The sequence below is a fragment of the Buteo buteo genome, chromosome 6, assembly GCF_964188355.1.
Source record: "Buteo buteo chromosome 6, bButBut1.hap1.1, whole genome shotgun sequence".
Taxonomy (NCBI): Eukaryota; Metazoa; Chordata; class Aves; order Accipitriformes; family Accipitridae; genus Buteo; species Buteo buteo.
This window is the reverse complement of record NC_134176.1, coordinates 25,356,559-25,381,520: the sequence shown is the minus strand read 5'-3', so window position 1 is coordinate 25,381,520 and position 24,962 is coordinate 25,356,559. Positions and strand designations below refer to the sequence as shown.

The window sequence follows — 24,962 nt, the reverse complement described above, 5'->3', positions numbered from 1 at the left end:
CCGCAGGGACAGCTTTGGGCTGGCTCCCAACCGTGGCACAGCTGCTCCTGGTTTCCATATAGGTTTCCACAAGAGAGTGTTTTTCCCAGCAGAGGTGGCAGTTTCCTTCACAGAGGCCTTAAAATCCGCCTCAGTTTGAGCATGGTTACCTGAGTTGAGGAAGAAGCAATCTGCCTGTAAATGTCTGACGTCCCACCACTGTCGCAGCCTTGCAGAGAGATGCCTGCCTTGGCCTTCGATGCCAAATGGGAGCTGCTGCTGCCAGGCTGGCTGTGCGTGGGCACAGCATGCTGTGGTCCTGGAGTGGCAGGCGATAAGCAACCCGGGGTACCCTTTGCGGGGAAGCTCAAGCCCTTCCCTAGGGCCAGCTGCTGCGGTGGCCCTCAGTCACGCAGGCAGCAGGGGCTAGGAGTTGTCCCCATCTGCACGTATCTTTGTTAATTAATTGCAAGTGTGTGGGTTGCTCTGGGGACTGTGAATAGCATTCAGCATCCCAGCTCGGAGCAGGGACCTCCTCTTTAGAGGAGGGGGTCTCTTTACTGTTTTCCTGAAATACTGTTTTCCTGAGTGCATGTGTGTGTCCATGCATGTATGTTAACTGAGAACCCTGGGGTGACTCCCTGCCTCTTTCCCACTTGTGAGCCACCTGGGTCTTCGGCCCCTGCAGTCAGCCTGGCTTTTTCATAGAATCATAGAAAAGTTTGGGTCTTCTGTGCAGGCTCCTGCCCTGAAGGTGCTGAAGGAGGGGACCTTTAAAGGTCACCTAATCCAACCCCCCTGCAATAAGCAGGGACATCTTCAATTAGATCAGGCTGCTCAGAGCCCCATCCAACCTGACCTTGAATGTTTCCAGGGATGGGGCATCTACCACCTCTCTGGGCCACTTGTTCCCATGTTTCACCACCTTCATCATAAAAAACCTTCTTCCTTATATCTAGTCTGAATCTACCCTCTTTTAGTTTAAAACCATTACCCCTTGTCCTGTCACTACAGGCCCTGTTAAAAAGTCTGCCCCCATCTTTATTATAAGCCACCTTTCCTGGCTCTCTGCTCTCTGTCGTTGCCCACTAGCAGCCAGGCAGCTCCCTGCCCTGTGCTTGGGCTGGGCCTGGCCCGGGTAATCCTTTGTGCTGAGGAGCATTGATTTAAGCGTTATCAGAAGGCAAGGGTGCATGATGCAGAAGGAGAGATGGATGCCTGCCATTGGGAGCTTGCAGCCCAATTAGCTCACATTTGCTCGGTGCTTTGCACACACAAAGTGCTGTGTGAGGAGCTAAGCACGCTGTGTACACAGGGGGATACTGAAATACAAACCAAACATAGGTTAGAGCCAGCCTGTAGTGGCAGCTTAGTCAAATGTGGCGAAAAGGGCTGGAGGTGGAATGAATAAACTCTGCTCTGGTTCTTCCTCCCCAATTGCCGTGCGCTGGCTCCAGCAGCCGCTGGCTCGCACATGCGTGGAGGATGCGCTGGAGAAGAGCTGCTCTGTGCACAGCGTCTCCCACGCGCCGGCTCAAACAAACCTCCCTGGCTGTAGAGCTCGCTCTAAGCACCGTTTGCTCTCGGTTGCCTGAGGTTTGGCTTTATTCTCACGCTGAGGAGCTTTGCAGTGAGTCAGTGCTGCCCTGCTTGTTCCACAGCATCCCTCCAGGAGAAGGGGCTTGTGCAGGTGGCTGCTGTACTGCAGAGGAAGGCCACAAACGTCATCCTGCAGAGAGCCCCGCTGGAGGCTGGGGGCTGGTATGCCTTCTCGTTCAAAAACCTCATACATGGAGCTTAGTCTGTCCCAATGCCAAAATGTGGCCACCCCGGGTCTGCATGGCAGTGCTGGGGAAGGAGGGGAGGGCAAGGAGCTGGGAGCGATGCAGCAGCCACTGCAGGGGGACGTGGCAGGGGAGGGTTTTGCTCTCAAATGCAGTATTGGTTTCAGTTGAGTCCCTGGGGCAGCATGACCCTGCGCAAGGTTTCCCAAAGGTGGTGGCAACCCGCCACTCCTGAGAGCAGAAAAACTTGCTTGGCTCCTCAAAATGGGGTCACAGTCTCACGCTCCTGGTGGGTTATGTTGTTTAGATGGTCAGTGTTGGCAGGGCAGGTTGGGAGTGCTGGGTGAGGAGAGGAGAGTGGGGAGGAGGACACACATTTTCTGTCCTGGGAACAGACGCCTCTTCCCTCATCCTGCTGCCCGTGTGGTCCCTCACGGTGGGTTCCTGTGCCTCCCCACCATCCCTTTCCGTGGGAAGTTCCCAGAGGGCTGGGAGGACACATGAAACACTGGGGATGGGAGCGGCAGTGCCAAAGGCGGGCTGACCGCTGAGGGGAAGGGGCTGGCTGTGGGGGTTTGCATCCCCAGGGCCTGGGTGGGCTCATGGGCCAACCGCTCCCCCCATCATCCTGCCCTGGCTGGCAGTGAGCCTGGAGGGCATTCATGCCCCTCCATGGGAGAGCAGTGCTAGAGCTTATGGGTGGGGAAGATTATGTTTATTTCCACCATCTTTAAGCAGGTTTATTTTACTCAGCCATGCACTCACAGTCATTTTCTCATTGATCCCACTCACTCCCACATTCATACCCACCATCCTCATGAGCACCCCAGCACCTGTAGTCATTTGTGGGTGATATGAGAACAAGGGACACCAGCTGCCAAGTCCTCCTGACCTCTCTGGGTAATCATATCTTCATTGGCAATGACAAAACTAGTCTTTGAGCAGGTGTTTTATACCTTTTAGGAGTCATCAGTTGCTGCAGAGTGGTCCTTTGCCTCCAAACCTTACTGATCTCAGCCTCCATAGCCCACCAGCCAGGTTGCCACCTGTTATGTGGTTCTCCTTGTTTGGAAGATGCATCTGGTTCCTGGCAGGCTAACGGGACAGGCTGGTGTACTTCCCGTGTGAGGGAGCTGCTGTCCTACTTGTGATGGGACGGGGTCTTCTGCTGGTGGGTTATCTGTGCTGTGGCCTTAGCGGGGTGTGGGCACAGCATTCGCACCAGTGTCAGTCTTGGTGCTACCAATCTCTTCTCATCCAGCGCCTTGGCTCCCCAGCGGGGTCTGGCTCCAGTCTCTGTGATCACAGCCCCGGGGAGGTAGGCAGTGTCACGGTGGGGTTCGTCTTCTGTGCAGGCTCCTGCCCTGAAGATGCTGAAGGTGGTGCAAAGAGCCTTGTCCAGGGATGCTGCTGCCCCACACCCGCTTGCCCCACAGGCCACCAGCATCCTGACCCTCTCTTTGCTTTTTGGACCTGCAGGCCATGACCCTAAGAGGGAAGGGTGAAGGGAGGGCCAGGGAGAAATGCCTTGGACCCCCACAGGGTTTTGGAGGGCTGTGTCTGTGGTCCCATGCCCTCTGTGCTCGTCCCCTTCAGGGATGGATATGCCCTGTGGTGTGCCTGTTCTTCTGTGCACTGAGCTACAGGGACAGAGAGGTCACCATGGCCTTTGGTGCCAAAACTGCCTCTGATGGTGTGTGTGCTGAGCTCAGCACAGGGTGTTGATGAGCCTTTTCCCAGCCCAAGGTCATTTGTTAGTTGTGCTGAGTCAGTGGCAGTGACTTGGGTTTCCTGGCGTCCCCATCACTGCAGTCCCACAAGGTCAGTCACTGCAGTCCCACAAGGTGGGACACTGAAGGTTCTCCTCCCTGCCCGGTCCTGGACACACCAGAGCATGAACCTGATCCTACCATTACAGTGGTCCTCGTTTTCCCCTCCCACAGCCTGGCTACGTCTTGTGAAGGAAGAAGGATGCAGAGGCAGTCAGGTAGCTGCGATGCTTGCTTTCTAGGAGACACAGTCTGGCTGCTCAGCCTGGCTTTTCTGCTGGCTTTGCGTGGCCACAGGCAGCTCCATCAGCAGCCCTGTGCCCCAGCTGCCCACCTGCCAGCCGAAATGAGTAATCCCTTCCCTGCCAGAGCGGCACGCTGAGGCTGGGTGAGCACAGGCATACCGAGAAGGCCCACTTAGTCATCTGAGCACTCCCAAGACTTTGTTTTGGTGTTTTGCTACTCCAGCTGTCCGTGAATCCCCTAGTAAATGAGTTTGCTGGCAGGGTGCTTCAAGGGAAAGATAAATTTTGAAAAATTGCATTCGCATAAAAGACATGCCTTATTTTTAATTGGAAATCTGATTCTCTGGATTAGTGCCCACCCAACTGGAGAGGAGAAGCATATGCTGATGTATCAACAAAACAAACAGGGCACTGAATATTCAAGGCAAACCTTACATACTGGAAATGCTTTGTAGAAATTATCCAGCAAATCACTTTCAATGGCAATGCTTATAGGTTCACTGTCCATTTACAGCCGTCACAAAGAGGAGAAAGAAGGATTGCCTTTCTCTATTGCTCCGCTTGTTTTCTGACCCTATTTTAGCATCTTTCCTCTAAGTAAGACCTAGATTGGGTAGACCATGTATTGCAGTTTCTGTCTCTATGTTTATGGCTTCATTTTTCCAAGCCACAACCCTATCCACTCCTGTGTTTCTTGACTTGCCACTTGCTGTCACTTCTCCAGGACAGTGGCTGTGCCAAGGGACACCTGTCCGTCATTGGCATCTGGAGGCACTGCCTCATGCACAGCTAACGGGAAGCTCTCCCAACACCTTCTGGAGGTGAAGGTACCCACCTAGCTCTGTTATTTACAATAATACTTCCTCCTCTGGCCCTTAAAGATTGGGAGAAGCGCAATGGCAGTGGTGTGGCTGGGAACAGGAACTGGTCTGGCGATGCTGTGGGGTTTGTTTGGACCTTTAAGATACGATCACAGTGCTGTCACCAGAGTATTGCAAAATGCTGAATTATCTCATAGTCTGGTGTGAAAATTTAGCTTAGGTGTTTAACAGTGACTTTAAGTCTGACCTACAGTGCCTGTGTGATCTCTCACTCTGTATACCAAGTAAGGTATCTCCTCCAGTTGGAGGGAGGTTGAACATGTCCTACAGGTCTGAGTTCAAGCTGTTCCTGGTGCACATGAACAGAAATCTCCTCTTACAGTTTCTGCTGCATGTGCTGTTCCTAGAACATTTACATGATTTACTTTTAGCTGGTTGTTCCCAATAGTTATTTTAATGGTAACGCTGCAGCTATATAATTTGCATAAGCTTTTCTAAGAGCAGCACCATAAAAGGTGAGATCAGCTGGAACAAACGGTCTAGAAAAGTGCTGGTTTAGGTATTTGGAGGTGGGTTTCCGTGGGTATCTGAGGGTGAAGGGACCAGAGAAAAGGCAGGAAAATGAGCTTGAGATTAGCTCCAGAGGAGCTGTGATATGCCGCAAGGGCTGCGTTACAGGCCTGAGCATGACGTGATGGCCCCTTTGGGCAACGGAGTTGGAGGTGCCTGAGAGAGGGGACAGAGCTGGACAGGTGGCTTCAGGTGGCCTCTGCTCCTGAAATTGCTCTGTGCAGTAAGAGTCTGGCACTGAAACAGCAATGCTGGGTGGAGAGACAGGAACCGATTGGGCTGGGTGGGTGAAGGCTTGCATTTGGGAGGCTTGTGGGCAGGAGAGCTTGCAGCAGGAGGTACTAGCACCATCTCCAGGAGAAACCCATTGCTTTTGGCCACCAGGAGCAAAATATCTGCTACTGGGGGAAGGGGACAGCAACAAGGACTTGGTAGGGAAAGACAACCCGTACCAATCCCTGTAAAAATCCCCCTCACGCTGCCATCCTCTGGCAGGATGTTCCTCCTACGAGCGTGAAGACGGTGCCTAGAAACAAGCTGCAGGATCTTACTGCTGGGTATTGGAGTGGTGGTGGCGGAGAAGGGACTTGGAGGTTGCTAAGAGTCTCCTTGTTTATTTGCTGAAGTCCAACAGCTCCCTGGGTCAGAGACACACTCTCCTTGTTAACAAAAAGGCAATGAATTATTTAGCAGCTGACAATGCCAGATGGCGATGGCTCTGCTGCTTACAGGAGGAGGGGAGGGAGGGAGGCAGACATGCACATGGGGAGAACAGATTGAGAGCATCTCCATAGGAAAGGGCTGACCCTGGCCAGAGGTCCCAGCGGCCCAGGTGGTTCCCCAGCCGCCTGGCGGCAAGCAGGAGGCAGGCGGTCCAGGGCAAACAGCTGCTGCTTGCCAGAGTGGCCCACTCATTTCCTACGGGTCTCCCCTTGTTGGAGTTTCCTCTTCGGGGGTTGTTATCCCGATGGGACCATGCTGGGCCTCGAAGTACAGGACTCCCAACCCTGGCTGGGAGGCAGACCATGACTGAGGACACTACAGGGAGGCTTTGCCAGCCCGTCCCTCACTTCATACCTGGCTGCAGGGATGGTACTTCAGCCCGAAGTCTACTGGGATGCCCTTTGGAGCGGTATCAGCATATCTCAGGTGACCTGGCAGTTCTTTTGGGAGCCACACTAAGGGTCAGCTGTCCCAGCTTGGGCTATGATGTCTCCGGACACCACGGGCTGGCCAGATCAATATATATGTGGCTAGGGACACCTGAGGAGAACTGAAGATGCTGTAGGCAGCATGGACAGATCTGTAGCAGACACTGAAGCCCATGCCCCAGGTGACACTGCACCATATGCACAGGGACTGCCATGGGTCTGTGTGTCATGGGGATCTTCATGCCTGTAGTTCAGTGGCTTCTGACATCCCTTCAAGGCATCTATGCAGGTAACCAGATGCCAGCCTAACCCTGGAGTGGGGTGAGCCTCAGGCTCTGCTGGGCTCATAGCCTTGGTCCATGCATCCCAGCCACTCTTTGGTTTCCAGTGGAGATTTCTCTTTAGGCTGGAATTTATGCTTCAGAAATGAAGAAAACAGCAAGTCACCATCTCTCTCTGTTTAATTTGGAAGCTGCAGGCACCAAGAAGAGTTCTTAAGTTCTTCAACCCTCTTGAGAGCTTGGATTGAAAATCCCTGGTGTCCACCTGATTGCATTTGTCAGGCTGTCAGAGCCTTTTTTTTTTTTTAATCAACTCTTGTGTTTGAAAACCTCCCTCTTCTTCAGTCTTTCTTTTCCCTGAACGAGGAGGTCAAAGAGAGTCAGTGTCTCAGACGTGTAACCTCTGTCAGCTCCTGTCCCAGCACCCCCATCCTACCCAGTCTGCTCAGCCGCGGGGTGGGGGGTGTCTGGGCTCCTCAGAAGCTTTAGGACAGGACTGAGAGAGGCTGAGGCTACAGCAGTGCACATAAAACCACATGCTACTGTAGTCTCCCATCTGTCACACTGACAGAGCAGAAGTAAATGTTTCCCAACAAAAGCAAATCCATGTAGAGCTCAGGAAGATCCCCTTTCTAAGCCAAGGTATTTTGTCCATGTTCTCTCTGTGCTCCCCAAGGACCTCTCAATCAGGTTGCCTTTGGTGTTGAAGAAGAGTTGATCCTGTTTGGTCTTGATGGGAAAAACCGCCATAAACACTTTGCATCTCCAGGTTCCTGGAGGTGCTGGCTGTCTTTGTTTGCACCTTCCTCCATTACTTAATTGGACCATGGCTCTTGCTCCTCTTCCTCTGTCCTGCCCATGTGGGCTGTGAACATCCTGCAGCAAGGATCAGCTGTCACTGGGTGACTGCAGGCACTGCAGGAGGGTCCCAGTTGTGGCTGGAATGTACCTAAAAAGGAGGAAGAGGAGTGAATGCCTAGTGGCTTGAATACAAAGCTCACAGGAGTACATGTTAATGAGCATGCTGAGGTTTCACGTGGCCTTTCCACTGGCCACAATATACTGGTTACAATGTACTGTGCTCAGCATGTTTGCAAGGCAAGGCACTCGTATAATTCCTTATAAACTTCAGGCAGGCCAGAAGGTGTTCTTGTCAGGAGCACAAGTCCCCAAGAATAGGGACGTAGAATAACTGCAGTTGGAAGGGCCCACTTGGAGGTCATCTGATAAAAGCCCTTGCTCTGGACTCGGCCAACTTTAAAATTATATTTCGTTGCTCAAGGCATCCAAAGACAATGCCTCTTTGTCTATCTGTTCCCACACACACCAGTAACCTCAATCTTCCCCTAAGCAGGGTCTTCAGCCCTCTAGGTTTATCTACCTAGAAAGTACTAGACATCCTAAGTCGGGGCCTTTCAGAAGAGATGTTAGGGACCCAACCTGGCTGCCAATTTTGAAAATCCCTCAACAACCTATTAATGGACCATTGTGAGAGCACCCTGAAGAACCCCCACTGTCCCAGGGTGCCTGTCACCCTGGCGATGTGGTTGATCTCACTATGGTCATAGTTGTCCTCCTTTGAAGGCCACACAGCTCTCCAGGCACCAGGAGCAGCTGACTAAAGGTGCTGGGGGAGCTCCAAGGCACGGAGGCATGGCAGGTACACGAGGAGAAGAGACTCTGGCCCTGTTGTCCCCACCCTGTGTTTGTTAGTGTTTGCTCTGCTGGTTCCCTCTCCTCCTGTCCTTCTGGTGAGCGCAGCAGCCGTTCAGCACTGTCTTGGCACGCAGATCTGTGGCATCCCCATGAGTAACAGCCGTGCTGGCTGCTGTAGGGTGCTTGTTCCCAGGGGTCCCACGCACTGCAGGTTTGGAGAGGATCCTCTCCTACCTAAAGCACATCAGTAGGAAAGGTTTTGGAAACAAGCCACAATCTTGGCCATTAATGGCCTTTAAGTATTTCATACCAGTGAGGACTGCAGCCTGCGGTATCAGCTCCTGGGGAAGTGGAGGGAAGCCTGGCATTTAGGGTTTTGAGAAGCTGATTCTTCTGAAGACATCAAGATACCTTGTAAGGAGCAATTCTGCTCTGGTGGAAAGATGGAAGGGAGGTCCCATGACTCCTGCGTCACACAGGTCGTGATGCTGGAGAATGGAGGGCTTAGGGATGTTCCACATGCAGTAGATATCTGGCTGTGGGGAGCGAAGCCAGCGTAGCCCCAGCAGCCCAGTTGTTAACATCATCATTGCTCTTACTCTCAGAAATTCAAGCGAATGCTTTGGCCTCTTGTTCCTGCCTGCTGACCACACCAGGGTGGCCATGACTCAGCCCAGCTTCCAGGACTGAGGGGCAGAGGTGGTGAGAGACCTGTCTCAGGTATGATGGAGACAACCAAATAGCATGGGGTTTAATGGGGAGGGGAAAGGGTACGAGGTAGCTGCGAGATCTCTTCAGCAACACCCCCCGCCCTGTGTCCCACAGCCCCTCCCTGGGAGAGACTGGGACTGGGGAAACTCCAAAGTCACCAGTCAGTCCTCTCCCCTCCCTGCCCTTAGTGAGCTCCTTGGACCTTGCTGGAGGACCTGAAAGAGCCACGGCCCCCTCTCAGGCAAAGGCTTCTCCATCCTCACCCCTGCCCCTGCGTTGCAGGCTGAGGCCCCACGACGGCACCGATGGAGAGCGTGTACTCGGTGGAGCCAGCACCTGACGGTGCCGGCCCCACCTCTCTGGACGTGCTCAGCTTCCTGGACGCCCTGGTGAACAGCACAGAGGAGCAATGCTTCAGCGCCCGCTCCCGCAGCACCGTCCTGGAAGGGCTGCCGTTCGGCGGCGTGCCCACCGTGCTCGCCATCAACTTCATCCTCTGGCTGGTGAGCGGGCCAGGAGGGTGCCGTGCCTACGGGCACCGCAGCCCCCGGCTGTGCCGTCGGAGACCGGCTGTGAGCGTGGCGGCGCGGGGGGGTGGGTGCGTGTGTTATGGGTGTGCTGACGGCCACACGCGAGCGCAGCCTGCGTGCTGGTGCACCTGGCTAATTTGGAGGAACGGGGGTGAGTGTGGGGACCAAGAGCTTTGCCCACATCATGGTGGGCAAAGGGCAGCAGTGGCGAGATCACAGAGCAGGAGCAGTTTGGCTTGAGGCAGGAGTTTTGTACAAGCTTGGGCTCATGAGTGAGAAAACAGAAGGGAGGCATGTGAGGAGACCCCACGGGGCAAGACCCTGCGGCAAACCCTTCACCTGTCCTCTTCCCTCTTCTTCCAGCTTCTCCTCCTGGTCTTCTCCTGCCTTCGGAAAGCAGCTTGGGACTATGGGCGCCTGGCGCTGCTGATGGACAATGATAGGTGAGGAGGATGCGAGGCCACCGCGGACGATGGCTCCAGCCTCTCCAAAAGGGCTGGCAGGAGGGCCGGCACTGCAGGGTGGCCCACGGAGAAGCTCAGCAGGTGTTCTTGTCCCTCCTTCCCGCTGGGAATGGCCTGGCTGCCCTTGGCCATGGAGGCGCAGGCACCATCTGCTGCAGGGAGAGGGAAAGGCCAGGCCAGCTTTGATTTCCTCTTGCAGGCACCATCTGGTGACCGTGCTCTCGGTGCCAGGGAGGGCACTGTCCTGGGAAGGACAGAGGCCCAAGAGCTGCTTTCAAGTGGGGACCGAGCCGCTGCCTCTCCCCCTGCCACTCTCTCAGAATGAGTAGGAGGAGGGAGGCACACAGCAATAACGCTGTTCCTCATGTCACCAAGGTGGCTTGCCTGGCCCATCTTTTGGGCTAGGTGCAGAATCCCACAAAAAATACCAGTGTACTGGTGAAAGTAGAGCCCAGACCAGATTTCCAGGCGGGCTGTGCTGCCCACAGCTGCCTGCCTGCCAGAGCATGGCGTGCCCAGGACAGCAAAGCATCTCTCTTTGTGCAAGTGGGTGCAGACAGGAGGGGGTCTCTGCAAGGCTGGGCAGCCCGCAGAAGCAAACTCTGTAAAAGGCTCTCACCTGCCTTCTCCCGTCTCGAGCTCCTCTTGGCCTCGGGCTCTGGAGCTGAGTCTGGCAATGGACAGGCGATGTTTCCCTTCACCAGGGAGATCAAAGGGGCAATCAAGACTTAAAACGCAAGCTCTGATTACATTTCTTTTTACTGCAATACCATTTGAGAGGGCTGACACCAGTGGAATAGAAGAAAATCTGGTTCAGCAGTCCCTTGTCCTGGAGCTAAGGCCAATTCCCCATGAGCCACCGCAATGTGGGCCTGGGCCACAGAGAAGCTGCAGGGACTTGTTGGTGCGGAGGCAGCAAGATGCAGCCGCTGCCCTGAGCCCAGCAGTAGTCACTGGTCCAGCCCCAGTGCAGAGTGCGGGGAGAGGGGAGGTATTTTCCAGGCTGCTCTCCTAGGAGAAGCTTCTCCGAGGATGCTCATACTCTTCCATCTGCTGCTTCTTTCCTGCCTCACCCCTCCGCTCCACCCTCCGCTCCACCCCTCACTGCAAAGTTTGACGTCACTTTTCTATGGAGAGCAGAGCGAGAAGGAGAAGTCCCCATCGGAGAGCAGCCCCCTGGATGCTGACAACAAGGACGTGGTAAGTGCTGGTGGCTGGTGGCTGTGGCAGCGGGAGCCCAGGCTGGGCTCGTCCTGGCCCAGCCCGCCCTGCTCTTCACCAGAAGCCCAGGTCAGAAGTTAAATGGGAGAAATTAACCCCCCCAGTGCAGGGTTTCCTGCTTAACACCCTTTAGCAGCTGGATGTTCCTAGGAAAGCTGGAGGGTTTCTTTGTCCTGGCTTGTTCTGAGGCATCTACCTTGAGCAGCAGCTTGGAGGGGATGCTCCTGCCGGGGTGAGCATCTCCCGGCTGCATGGCCTTCCCTGCCAGCTGCGGGGACCTAGTCGGATACATGGCCAGAGCCTCGCTGCACGCCTTTCTGGTCCCAGCAGGACAGAGTCCCCTGGCTTGCACCTCCACCTCTGCTGGCATGGTGGGTTGCGGGGGTTTTAAAGTCATCTTTTGTTTCTCTCTACCACACCAGGCATAAAGTAGGCTTCGCTGGAAACAAGCACAGATGGACATGTTTTGCTATCTCTTTCTGGGTTTTGGCAGCAAAAGCTCAAAAATCAGTCCCTGGTGTGCCTATGAAAAAATGACATGACTTATTAAAAAAAAAACTAGGCAGGAAAGGTAAAGAATCAAAATCCTTGCAGGTGGCAGGAGGCCTGTTTAAAGGCTTAGTAGCGGATGCTCTGGGCAAATGTATATTGCTCATCAAAAAATAAGTGAGAAAGACCACAGGGAAAGCCAGCACGGCTAAAGAGCAGATTAAGGGAGATTATTAGAAGTAAGAAGACATCCTTTTAAAAGTCAAGCTGTTCCCAAATGAGGAAAATCTAAACTCTGCAAGGTTAGATGTAAAATACACTAAGGCAGGGAGAAGAGTGCTTTTAAGGAGAAATTTGTAGTGAGCATAAAAGCAAGTACTGGATTTTTCTTCACACATCAGAAGCAGGAAACCTGCCAGAGGGTTTGTAGGACAGATAGATGTTGAAGATAGAAAACGCTTGCTGGAGAAGGCGAGAATGTGGCAGGAGAGCTAAATAAAGTTTTGGTGCCTGTATCCAGTGAGGAGGAGCTTGACCAAATTCCTGCCCAGGAGCCCTTCTCTGTGGGGAAGCACCAGAGCATCCCTCCAGCAGCAGGGTTGGAGGATGAGTTTGCAATAAAAGCAGCCTGACAAATTCCCGTTACTATCACAAATTCCCAGGAGCAGGCATGGGATTTCTCTCACCCTGAGACGAATAACCAAGCTATTGACTGCAATGTGCAACCTCTCTCCTGCACATGGGGATTCTAGAGAGTTGGAAATCAGCTGATAAATGCTGTTTTTTCCAAAGGGTTTCTGGAAAACCCAAGAAATTACAACCCAGGGAGCTTGGCGTCTGCATGGACAACCTCCTAGACATGGTTCTCCAGAGCAGAGCCCCACCACGGGGCACAGGAGAGAAATCAGCCCAGCTGTGCTAAGGGGGTGTCCAGCCCCCGCGGAGCTGTTGCAGGGGCGCAGCGATGTCCGTGCCTCCAAAGCCTCCTGCTGCGGTCGCCAGATGAAGCTGAGCTGTGGCATAGGAGCAAAGGTCCTGGCGTGGCTAAAGCTGGATGATGTAGAGGAGGAAGAAGCTGCCAGCTCTCACGGTGGGGGGGGTAAGGGAATACCACAGGAGGCTGCCTGGGGTCCCTCCCATCCTAGGCCAGCATAAACCCTCCGGAAAGGGGTGAAGAGGAGGGGCCGGATAGCTGAGTGTTATTCGGTACAGCCATGGCCGGGAGGACTGCAGAGGGACCTTCAACTTGCATGAACTCTGGTGTCGGTAAAACAAAAAATAATGCGTAGGGCAGAAAAACCCTAATACTGCATATGCAGTGACAGGGAACGAGCTATTACACAAGCGCTTACCCTACGGCAGTGCCAGCTCAGCGCTCGTTAGTGGTCAAAAAAGCACATTGCATGTTGGGGACTGTCAGGGAAGGGGCAGAGTGGGGAGCTGCTGGAAGCCAGGAGCCTGTGGTACAGAGAAGCCCCGTGTTTCCCGCTCCTCCCGAGGCAGCTGCCTTTGCCACCGCTGCGGACAAGCCACTGGGCTGAGCATCGCCGGGCTGCCTCGGGCGCTGCCTCCATTTGCTCAGCCCCCCGGCCCCAGGCACCGCACCGCCTCCACATGTGTCCCCAGCACATGTCGTGCCCCGACTCCTCACCAGGGAGGTGGGGGTGGTTGCCCCCGGCTCATCCCGACTCTCTTCCCTTCCAGGGATTCTGCTCCTGGCTCATTTCCATCTACCAGATGAAGTAAGTGTGTGTCCTCGGCATCGTGGCCATGCCCCACCGCTGCCCACCCCTGGGGAGCCGGTGGCCACAGGTGGTGGCCCATCACCCAGAGCTGCTGGGACCAGCAGCAGAGGAGAGCCCTCTTAAAACATCCCCCCTCAGAGAGAGAGCAGAGAGCTCGCCTCTGCGCTTCCTCCTGGCCCCTGGGTCTTGTCCCAGAGAAAAGGGTTTCAACTTCTTCTGGTAGGAGCCGGCCCTGTAATGGGATGGCAGCCTGAGAGCTGCTTGTGTCCCTCATTCCCTCTGTGCCCAAATCCCACGTGCCACAGGCAGGATGCCGTGAGTTGGTGTGGGTTGTGTGAGGCCGGAGCAGCCAGTGTCCCCAGGGCGGGAGGTGGTGGGGCGGCACCACCAGCGCTCACCTCTGCCCGCCTCTCCCCCAGGGACGAGGAGATTCAGAGCAAGTGTGGGATCGATGCCACCACCTACCTCTCCTTCCAGCGTCACCTCCTGGTCCTGCTGATGCTGGTCTGCGTGCTCTCCGTGGCTGTCATCCTGCCTGTCAACTTCTCGGGGGACCTCCTGGGTAGGTGCTTCCCCAGTCATGGGATGGCTCAGGAGTGTGGCGCAAGCTTCCCCAGCCTCAGGGCGAGCACCCTGCCACCGGTACAGAGGGCAGAAGAACCTCTCCATCGGGACCCTCCATGTGAACAGGAACACACCATCAGCTGTGGGACAGAGGAACAAAAGAGGCAGGGAGCTTCAGGGCAGCGGGGGCTTGGTGGGCACCTGGGAGATGGAAAAGGAGGGAGCAAAGACCAGAGCCACCAACGCTGCAAACGTGGACATGCACGAGATTCCCTTAACCTCCTGCTTCTCCTCTTCCCCTGCAGGACACAATCCCACCCACTTCGGCCGGACAACCATCGCCAACATCCCAACGCAGTACGTGGCTCCCGCATCCTGGGGGGCTGTGGGTGCTGCCGCTGTGGTGGGCACTGCTGGGAGCACCCAGACATGGCGGTCAACACATGACAGGGACAGGGACAGGTCCACGTGAGGAGCACACTGCTGGTGGTAGCTCCCGTGTCTGTCTGCACCACACGCGAGCACAGTGGTGGTGCCTGGCACGCTGGCACTGCTCGCTGCACCCCACTGCCGGCAGAAGTGCTCTTGGGGTTGCTGGGCGGCCTCATTTCTATAGTGTCTCAGCCACCACCCTGGATGCTGCCCCTCTTGTCCCTGGGGTGGGGGTCTGGCAGCTGGCTCAGGGAGGTCCCGCTGGGCGGTGGGGGTGGCCACGGGTGAGACACTGAGCGCCAGGCTGGTCTGCATGCCACACACCCACAGCAGTGCTCACTGATCCCCTCTTCCCCTCCTCCAGGGACCGTCTGCTGTGGCTGCACAGCATCTTCGCCCTCATCTATTTCATCCTCACCATCCTCTGCATGGCTCACCACTCCGTCCACCTGGAATACCGAGAGAATGAGAAGGTGAGCAACCGCTCCTCCTCCAAGCCTGCCTTGTTCAGTGCTAATGGACAACTTTGTGCCTTGTGGAAAGGATGGTCCCAGTAGGTAGGGAGAGCTTTAGAAACATCCTGGGACGGGGCAGGCAGGGAAAGATATGGCTGGCTTTCTCCAGCTTCTGGAGAAAACCTGGCAGCCTGGAGGCATACCTCTCTCTCCTGCTGCCTTGTCTCTTGAGATTGAAGCCCTGTTGTGTCCATCTGTCTGGGAGGTGGCAGTGTCCGGCTATGCTCCTGCGGTCTGGGAGTGGGCATTGAGGAGGTCTGTGCTGACCAGCCTCTGGGGTGGCAGTCAGTGCCCTGACTTGCTTCTGCCTTCCCAGCGCCTGGGCGAGCAGAGTGGCAGCAAGACGTCCCACAGACCCCCCTGCCCACTCACCCCACTCTGCCCTTTCTCCTCCCCCAGGTCGCCCGGACACTGATGGTTACCCACATCCCCAAAGAGATCACAGACCCTTCCCTTATCATCAAGCATTTCCAGTGAGTAGTGGTGTGCCGCAGCCTCGCCGGGCAGCTGGCAGGCAGGTGGCAGGGGCTGTCCCCGTCCCCCAGCTCCTGGTGCCACCGTGTCCCTGTGCCCACAGCGAGGCTTATCCCAGCTGCACTGTCACCAACGTCCAGTTCTGCTTTGACGTGCGCAAGCTGATGAAGCTGGATGCGGAGAGGTGAGTGTGTGCAGGTCCCCGTTGCCCCTGTGGGTGGGTGCGCTGCTCCTGCCCACTATGTCGAGGGACCCAGTCTGTCTGTCTGCCGCTGCCCGAATGACCCTCGCACCTATTGGCTTCCCGGCAGGCGCAAGGCAATGAAGGGGCGGCTTTACTTCACCACCAAGGCGCAGAAAGAGGGGAAGATCATGATCAAAACCCACCCCTGTGCCCGTATCTTCTGCTGCCGCTTCTGTGGCTTTGAGCAGGTAGGAGGGCGCGGGCAGGGCTGCAGGCAGCACATCCCCACCGCGGGCAAGGCAGAGCATGGCAGCTTGCCCGTGCCTCAGCCCGCCGAGCGCAGCAGAGCCCCGGCTGCTCCCGCAGGTGGACGCCGAGCAGTACTACGGGGAGCTGGAGGAGAAGCTCACGGATGAGTTCAATGCTGAGCGCAACCGCATCACACTCAAGCGGCTTGACATGGCCTTCGTCACCTTCCAGGACGAGCGGATGACGGCTGTGTGAGTGCCCTTCACACAACGGGCACGGGGATATCCTCCAGCCAGGCGATGGGTCTGCCTCCTCTGTGCCTCTGCCATCTGCGGAGATGGCTGCTCTGTTGGGCTGCGGGAGGGGTCTCACAAGAAGTGTGGGGGTCGTCCTGAGCCCTTGGTCTAGACCTGACCCCTGGCTCCCTTCTCCTGCAGGATTTTGAAGGACTACAGCCACATCCGCTGCCGCAAGCACCCCCAGCAGTCCTCTGTCACCACCGTGGTCAAGTCGCACCACTGGGGCGTTCGCTATGCCCCTGCACCCAGCGATATCATCTGGTGAACCCCCGTGGTGGGAGGGAGGGAGGAAGCGGGGCGAGCAGCCGGAGCGAACCTGTGCCCCTACCTATAGGGAGCCCATGGCCACAGCTATAGGGAGCCCATGTATCTGTAGGGAACCTGTGGCCATATCCATAGGGTGCTTTCCCAGGGTGGCAAGGGCTGACAATCCCTCCTGTGGCCGTAGCAGAAGTCAGCAGGGGTGACTAGGCTGATCACCTCATGGGTGGCCGGGCTCAGCCAGGTGAGGTTTGGGGTGATTGCCGGGCTCCTATTTCTCCAGCCTGACTCCAAAGCCTCCTGGTGGTACAGACCCCCGTGTGGCCATTCTGTGGTCCTGGGGGCTCTGCAGGTGTCAGCACAGCAGTGCGGGGAGGGGGCGAGGGTGGGCTCAGAGCAATGGCTGCCAGGATGGTTGGTGCGGGTATGTGAGGCAGAGCTTCGGGGAGCCAGACTGGGAGGCCCCAGACACATGGCTTTTCCTCCACACCATGTCTGAGTCGTGCTTTCCTCTCACAGGGAGAATTTATCGGTCCGTGGCACATCCTGGTGGGTGCGATTCATCCTCCTTAATATCTGCCTCTTCGTCCTTCTCTTCTTCCTCACCACACCAGCCATCATTGTCAACACTATGGACATGTTCAACGTGACACACCCTGTGGAGAGCCTCAAGGTAGTCCCTGGGGCCCTGTGCCAGCTTTCCCAAAGGCTCTCCATTTCCAGGCTTGTCCATGACAGGGGGAGGGCACTGGCTCTACATTAGGCCAAGAAGACAAGCCATCACTGGGATGGGTGTTGAGGAAAGGCAAGAGTGGTCATGCCCCTGCTTGCCATCCATCCCCTTCTTGTTGTTTCCAGTGGCAGAGCCCTGGGGCACCTGTGCAAACCTGAGCTTTGGTGCTGGTGTCCATGGGGGAGGGCAGGTTGGTGTCCATGCAAGAGGAGAGGGGTGGGAAGAGCTCCAGGAGCTTTTAGGAGCTGCTAGCAGTGCATCTCCTTCCTGCTTATTGACCTGCGAGCTGTTGGGCAGACACTGGGGCTCAGAGCATGCCCGTGGTGCCTTTGGCTGGCCTCAAGCTCTTATCTCCTGAAACAAATGCCCCTTCTCAGGAAGGGGGTGCCCCAGCCCACCTGTTGCAGACACCATCCTGTGCCAGGAGGCCCGGGGAGCTGCCTCCAGCATGGCTGAGCTCCAGCAGGCTCCTGAGGGGCTGTCTGGCATCTCTCCTCCTGCAGAACCCCATCATCACCCAGTTCTTCCCCACACTGCTGCTCTGGGCCTTCTCCGTCTTCCTGCCTTTCCTTGTCTACTACTCGGCATTCTTTGAGTCGCACTGGACGAGGTAATGGGGCTGGCCCCCGAGCTACCCCAGGGCTGCGGTAGTTGGGAGGAACCTCAGTAGGACTCATGGGCCCCAACCTGCAGGGAGGCAGGCAGTGCAGCGGCAGACCCCCACAGAGCCCCGTGGGTGTTGCCCTCCATGGAAAGAGCCCCAAGCCCATGCCCAAAGGAGCCATTTCCTTGCCATAGCCCTGAATGCTTCCAGGCTGCTGACAAAGGCACGTAGAGCTGGTTTTAAGATGGGCCTGAAGAAGTTTGTGAAAGGGATGGTATGGTGGTGGACTGGCAGCACCAGGGCCATGGCCCTGACTCGGGCAGCACATCCCAGCTGTGCTCCCAGCCCTCCAAGGTGGAGGCATGGGTTCAGGGTGCTTGAAGTCTCCTAGCAGAGCAAGCTCTGCCTAGCTCCTACAACGTGCTCTCTGTCTTGACCCTCCACTGGCTTCAACCCCTGTCAGCCCCTGTGCCTGGTCTGCTGAGTCCTTGCAGGAGCTTTGTCACCACCTCCCTTCCTTCTCCTGGGGAAACGGGGGCTCCTGAACCTCTTGTAGATACCCAGCTGCCTCTTGTTGGGTGTCCACACCAGAAGGGATGATAGGAGAGTGTAAGGATGAAGGAGGTGAGAGGCTGGGAGGACAAGAGCTTTCACTACAATAGATTCCTCATGGTCACTACTCCTAGCCTGGGAGAGGCTTTGCAAGGCCCCAGGAGATGCATAGATCAAATGCACGTGACTTCGTGGGGCTGGGAGTAGCTCCTTGGTGAAGAGCGAGACCCAGCCCAGCCTCTCCCCCCACTGGCTGCTCTGCCTTGGAAAAGTGCAACGTTCTCCTCTTGCCTCCCCTCTCTGCAGGTCGAGTGAGAATCAGCTCACCATGCACAAGTGCTTCTTCTTCCTAGTGTTCATGGTCATCATTCTGCCCTCGCTGGGGCTGAGCAGGTACGGACCATGCTGCCGTGCTCCTCTCCCTGCTCCCCGGCAGCTGCAGTTGCACCCAGGCCCCTTGCCTCCCACGAGCCAAAGGGCTAAAGGCCCACCGCCACGGAACCATGGCTGGCTGTGGGGAGGAAAACACTCGCTCTTTAGCCATGCTGAGCTGCTACCAGATGGTCATGGACAGAAAGCTTCCCTGCGGCAGACAGGGGGAGTGGAGCAGCTTGCCAGGCTGCCACGGCTGATCTGAGGGTGCTGGTGATGCCCTGCTTGGGGTCATCCCTTCAGCAGACCCTGAAAGGAGCAGGTCAGGTATCTGTGTAGCTCCAGCTATGGCAATCCTGACCATCTGGGAGGCGAGCACCCATGCCACAGTGGTCCCATGTGGCAGAAGGGTCTGCTCTGGTGGTGTAGGATCCAGAGGGTCTTGCCCACCCAGGGCAGGGGGAAGCACGCACCCACTGGGTGCCCCCATGTTGCTCTGCAGCTGCCCCTCTTTCTGAGCTGCTCCTCTTCTCCCCCTTCCAGCCTGGACCTTTTTTTCCGCTGGCTCTTTGACACCCACTTTCTGGACGAGGCTGATATCAAGTTCCAGTGAGTAACAGGGAGCTCCCAAACCTCCCGGGCAAGCAGGAGCACCCAACGCCAGCCCCCGCCAGCTCTTCTAGCTGCCTGCCCGAGCATCCTCTCACCTTCTGCATCCCTGGGGCAGGTGTGTTTTCCTCCCGGACAACGGCGCTTTCTTCGTCAACTATGTGGTCACCTCCAGCCTGATTGGGACAGCTATGGAGCTGCTGCGCATCCCGGGCCTCCTTGTCTACACCGCCCGCCTCTGCTTTGCCAAGTCCGAGCCCGAGCGGCTCCACGTCAAGCGGGTATGTGGCCCTGGTCACCTCTGAGCCTATGCGACCCCCAGCACAGCAGGGACGTGCTCGCTGGAAACTCAGGCCGTCCCACTCCTATGGGGAGGCTTGTGGAGACTTCTTCAGGCCTTGTGGGGGCTAATGGGGGGAGGCAGTCATGTTGGCCAGGGTGCAAAAGCAAGTGCAGCCTTTGCAGTGGCAGAGGCAGTAATGACACTTCGGTTGTGCCGCAGAGCCAAGCCTACCAGTTCCAGTTTGGACTGGAGTATGCCTGGACCTGCTGCATCTTCTCCGTTGTCATGACATACAGCATCACCTGCCCCATCATCGTCCCCTTCGGTAAGTACGATCCCATGCCCATGGTCCCGCTGCCCCCGGCCATGCCAAGAACAGCCTATCCCAGCCACCAGCAGCAGCATGGGAGCGCAAGCTTCCTGCATGGTATGGGAGGGCACCCTTGGGCATCATCTCCTGGGCCTGCCCTGCTGTCCCTCCGACCTGGCTGTCCCTGTTGTCCTCCCACCACAAATGGCCTCTCTCCTCCCACCAGGGTTGCTCTACATGCTGCTCAAGCACATGGTTGACCGGTACAACATTTACTATGTGTACATCCCCACCAAGCTGAACCAGCGCCTCCACGTCGCCGCCATCAGCCAGGTTGTGGTGGCCCCCATCCTCTGCATGTTCTGGCTGCTCTTCTTCTCCGTCCTGCGCCTCGGTAGGGAGAGCTTGGGACTTCCCCCGCCACTGCTGAGGGTCACATCTAATGCTTGGGGGGATAAGCCACTGGTGTCACCCCCCCCGAATTAGGCATGGCACAGAGGGTGGAAAGGGGGATGGGAAGGGAGAAGGTGTGATGGAGACCTGGCAGATGAGGAGGCTGTCAGCTAGTGTTTTGGGAGGGGGGTTGAGAGCTTGTAAGACCCAAAGCAGGCACCAGCCTGGGGCTCAGCTGGATGTGCAGCAGGTCCTTGGAGGCCCATGTGCTGCCCCAGTGTCTCTGTGCTCTAGGTCCCACCCGCCCTGTCACCCTCTTCACCTTTGTGGTCCTCCTCTCCTGCATTGTCTTCTCCTTCTTTGGCCTCTGCCTGAAGAAGCTGCAGCCGCGGAAACCCTCCAGCTACCAGGTGAGCGCAGGCAGCCGCCTGTCCCGTTCCCTTGCCCCGCTGCGTCCCCTCCTTGCCTCTCTGGGGTGCGTTTGCTGTGATGAGTCAGGTGGCGCCTGGCTGGCCCCCGGCATCGGCTGGGGACTCCCAAACCGTCGTTTCCTCCCGGCCCCCCTCTCCCCAGATGTCTGACCAGTCTGAGGGCGCCTTCAACGATGTGGAGCGGAGCAGCGTTTCCTCCACCCCCAACTCCAACGTGAGTACCCCTCCCCAGCCCTGCCGTGGCCACCCCTCCTTGCTCCCCTGGGTCCTGACCCCCCACCGCCCCCCGGGGCAGCTCTTCGTGGCCACCGTCCTGCAGGAGCCCGAGCTGAGCCTGACGCCGGCGGCCTCCCCGGCGCACCAGTCCTACGGCACCATGGGCAACCACCTGGAGCCAGCGGAGGATGGGGAGGACGGGGGGCTGCAGAGCTTCGAGACGGAGCTGGAGACAGTGGAGGGCGAGTACAGGAGCGGCCCCGTGATGGAGAGCCAGGCCCGCTACCAGTGAGCACCCCCGTCGCTGGGGCAAGGACCAGCTGTGCCGAGAGCGGAGGACGTGCCAGGGGGCAGGAAGGAGCCTTCCCAGCACTGGTGGGGGCCACCTCGCTGATGGGGCGGGGGGACGACAGGACTGATGTGAGGGGGAGACCCCATTGCATGGGAGGTGGCGGGAGGCTCTGCTGGTCCCTCCTGCTGCCTGGACCGGCTCAGCCTCCCCCCTGTTCCCGCATCCCCACCTGCCTCTTCCAGCCCAGCATGGGGAAGAAGAGATGCAGCGGTGTGGGGAGAGGGTCTCTCTGAGAGGCCATGCTTTTGGGGGCAGGAGGGAGGCCCTGGCCCCTCCGTGAGGGGGAAGCAGCCCAGACAGCTCAGTCGAATGTGCCCGCCGCCGCGCTGTCCCATGGGTCCTCGGTGGCAGGGGACGGCCACCCCTAACCCTCACTTCCCACCCCTGCTCGTGGCGGCCGTCCCGCTGCCTCCCCTGGTGCCGGCTGTGCAGGTTCTGCCCGCCCCCGCTGCCTCCCCCAAGGCTTTGCCGGTTAAAGCAGGGACTGCTGAGACCTGTGTGCTTTGGTGGGAGGTGAGCGCTCAGGGCTGCTCCCACGTCTGCCTGAGCACCAGCAGCCCTGCTCTGAGGCAGGCATCAAAACGCAAGCCCAGCCCTTCCCCACCCTCCCACCCCATCCCTCCGCTGCCACTGCACCATGCCTGCACCCTTGGGTCCACGGGGAGGAGCGGGAGATCAAGGGATGAGTGTGTTTAATGGCTGTGAGGGCAGCTCCACGTCATCCCGCCTCGCCCGGCAGTATCCCCCTCGTGCTCTCCCTGGGGCTGGCCATGGGACCCTGCACGGCTCCGTCCTTTTGCAACAAAAATGGGGAGGGCAGTGCTGGCAGGACCCCGGCCTCCGGGTCCTGGTCCACCGCATCCTGCCCTCACCCACAAGTCGCAGCCATGGGATGCTCCCCCAGCAGCCGCACCACCTCCCAAGTGTGAGTCCTGCTGTGATCAGTATAAATGCACTGGGTCCTGCCTGGGCAGCGTCCTGGGGGTTTCCAGCTCATCCGCAGCAGCTGTGGAGGCCCCTGGAGATGAGTGCAGATCCTCGCCCTACTCAGCCCCTCTCCCACCAGGCTAGCCCACCTGGGTATGCTGACTCCTTGCTTGGCCCCAGGGCTGATTTTCCTCTAATTTTCCTGCTCCTGATTTTCCTGCTGGCTTCAGAGCAATTCTAGCTGCCATCCCGGGGCCATCCAGGGAGGGAAGGGACGACGACGCAGCTCTGCTGGCACCAAGGCTGACAGCGTGAGGAGTGCTGCTGTGTGAAGGCAGACACTTGGCCATGGCACCACTCAGCATTACTGGTGCTGCATGGTTGTTCCAGTCCGGGGGGGGGGCGGGGGTTAAAAGGCAGCCCAGCAGCGAGCTGTGGGTCTCTGTTGGACTCAAGTGGGCCCTGGGACATCCCTGTGGGTCTTGGCTCAGCCACCTGGCAGTGCTGTGGTCCCCAGCCCACCCATGTTCCTGCATGCTGGGGTGATGGCTGTGGCACACTAGCTGCCAAGTGGTTGCCTCGGGGGGCCCTTGAGCTCAGCCGCTTCCTCCCAACCCCAAAAAAGCACCCTGGGGGGCTCACGGCTCCCTGCCCAGGTGCCCGCGGGACTGCCCACAGTTCAGCCGCTGCCCTCACTGCCTGCTCCAGGGGCAGCCCCGGCTGGAGCCGGGGGGATGCTGGTGGCCTCTCTCCAGGTGGAAGCAAGTGCCTGCGAGCAGCACCACGTCCTCGGGAGCTCGGGCTGCTGGTCCGATTGCCCTTGGCTGCCCCGCTGTAGGAATGTGCCAGAGGTCTGTACCTTCTCGTGATTTATTGCTATGACTGTGCCTTGAATAAAATTACTTCACCCAGCCGCTGCCTAGTGTTGTCACCCTCGTGCGTCCTGCCCGGTGCCAGGAGAGGGGGGACCCTCGCCACTGGAGCCTGTGAAAATACTCCAGGCCCTTTCCCCACCTGCGGGCTGCTTTTGACCCTTCTTGGGGATATCCTGCAGAAACTTCAGTGGTGAGGAGACCATTTGGTTACCTACCCACCTCCAGGCACCTTGCCACCCACCATGGTCCCCACAAAAGCAAACCTAAGTGAGTGGGCAGATGCAGCAACGGTGCGAGAGCAGGGGAGCGCTCTGTTGTGTCCCTTTGGAAATGCTGGCTCAGCCTTCGGTACTGTCCCCAACATCGGGGAAGGGGTGCAGCCCTGGGACAGGCATGTGCCTCCCCTGCCCATTCTCTGCCAGTGCTTGTCCCACAGGCTCAGCTGGCTCAGGACACCACCAAAAAGGGGCACACACTGCCTGGCGGGAGCAGGATGGTGGCCTGGAGCTCCTCCGGGACCACAGCAAGGAGCAGAGGGACCCATCCCATCTGGGGATGGAGCAGATGTTCCCAAAGCTGAACTGCCCACCAGCAAGTCCCAGGGAAGGGGGTGAACACCGTCTTGGGAGCCTTTCTCTAGGTTTTGAGCAGACAGTGCTCTTTTGCTCCCCTCCTCCCTCCCAAAACACAGTCTTTATACCCAAATTCCTACTTGACTGAGCTATGTCTGGTTTCAACAGGTCCCTCTGGCCAGCCCCTCCACGGCTCCCAGGGGGCGAACCCTGCCTGGCCAGCCTGGCTTATGGCACAGGGAGGATTTCCCTTTGGGTGAAAAACTGGAAAATTTAAAAACCCACTCCCCTCGTCACACACCCCCACAGAGCCCCCCCCCGATTTGTAATCAGCGGGAAACGGGCTAAACGCAGGGCCTTGCTGGTGCCAGGGAGCTGAGGCAGGAGCCCTGGCTGTGAGCAAGGGCTGTAATTGCCCTCCCCAGCTGGCGGCTCTCCTGGTCCTTGCAGGGGGAGCTCATTACAGCCTAACAAGCTTGTGTAAGCCTCATCACGCTGTGCCTCCACCACTCCAGCCATCAGAAACCCGCCCGCCTGATTACAGCCTGCGCATACAAAAGTCCCTCACAGTCGGGGCCAAGCAATTGCACGGCGTCTCCCACTGCGTCGGCCGGTGGCGGGCAGTGCTGGGAGCATCCCTGCCGGGCAGCAGCCAAGGCAAAGGGGTGGTTTGTGGGAGCCGTGGCAAACCTCTGCGCTGGTGCAGGGGGTCGAAGATGGGGGTGCTGCTGGGGGGGTGCCGTGCTGGCCCTTCCCTGCAGCGCTGCAGTTGGGCTCCCACTGCCAGCCCTGAGGCTAGCAGCTGTGCTCCAGGCCAGGAAGAGCTGGAAAATTTATTTTAGCAATGAACCACAGGGAGGATTTATTTGCGTCAGATGTCTGCTGCTCGCCTCGCCCTTTGCAGCCCATTGCACGTTGCCCTACAGAACATGCCCCATCCTAAACATTGCCCAAGGCAGAGCAGCGCGGTTTTCCCGGGATGCTCACCATGCTCTCCTGTGGCAGGGCTGGGATTTCCAGCCCTCAGGAGATGCTGTTACAGACCCTGAGCTGGCTTGTCCGCTCTAGGGACCATCTTTCTTCAGTGCCAAGTGCCCAACACTCCCAGGGCTGGAATCCCACTGTGTCACAGTGTCACAGCCAGAATCTGCCCCGAGAAGTGGGAGACAGGACCTCCTGCATCCCCACCAGCTGCTCCCTGGGGCAGGGCTGCTGGCAGGGTGGATGCTGCATGTTCTGGGCAGGACTTTGCTGCGAGGCCATGCCGGGCTGCTGCGGGCAACCAGCAGCGGGTGACCAGCAGCAGGTGAGCCTATGCTATCTCAAAGAACAAAAGCAA

The 24,962-nt window shown here is 57.7% G+C and overlaps 1 protein-coding gene across 1 annotated transcript in view; it reads left to right on the top strand.

Moving 5' to 3' along the window:
- Window positions 1–21,271, top strand: part of TMEM63C (transmembrane protein 63C) — a 33,037-nt gene extending 11,766 nt beyond the window's left edge. The window contains exons 2-24 of the mRNA XM_075031084.1: window positions 8,862–8,976; window positions 9,250–9,470; window positions 9,861–9,940; window positions 11,074–11,161; window positions 13,376–13,413; window positions 13,836–13,978; window positions 14,286–14,337; window positions 14,777–14,885; window positions 15,327–15,400; window positions 15,505–15,585; window positions 15,713–15,833; window positions 15,952–16,085; window positions 16,272–16,394; window positions 16,914–17,067; window positions 17,631–17,737; window positions 18,590–18,676; window positions 19,199–19,264; window positions 19,383–19,545; window positions 19,767–19,872; window positions 20,084–20,251; window positions 20,545–20,660; window positions 20,824–20,895; window positions 20,977–21,271. Coding sequence (XP_074887185.1) covers window positions 9,273–9,470; window positions 9,861–9,940; window positions 11,074–11,161; window positions 13,376–13,413; window positions 13,836–13,978; window positions 14,286–14,337; window positions 14,777–14,885; window positions 15,327–15,400; window positions 15,505–15,585; window positions 15,713–15,833; window positions 15,952–16,085; window positions 16,272–16,394; window positions 16,914–17,067; window positions 17,631–17,737; window positions 18,590–18,676; window positions 19,199–19,264; window positions 19,383–19,545; window positions 19,767–19,872; window positions 20,084–20,251; window positions 20,545–20,660; window positions 20,824–20,895; window positions 20,977–21,189 — 2,493 coding nt within the window. The 5' untranslated portion in view covers window positions 8,862–8,976; window positions 9,250–9,272 and the 3' untranslated portion in view covers window positions 21,190–21,271. The remainder of the gene's footprint in view (window positions 1–8,861; window positions 8,977–9,249; window positions 9,471–9,860; window positions 9,941–11,073; window positions 11,162–13,375; window positions 13,414–13,835; window positions 13,979–14,285; window positions 14,338–14,776; window positions 14,886–15,326; window positions 15,401–15,504; window positions 15,586–15,712; window positions 15,834–15,951; window positions 16,086–16,271; window positions 16,395–16,913; window positions 17,068–17,630; window positions 17,738–18,589; window positions 18,677–19,198; window positions 19,265–19,382; window positions 19,546–19,766; window positions 19,873–20,083; window positions 20,252–20,544; window positions 20,661–20,823; window positions 20,896–20,976) is intronic.
- Window positions 21,272–24,962: the final 3,691 nt, after the last annotated feature.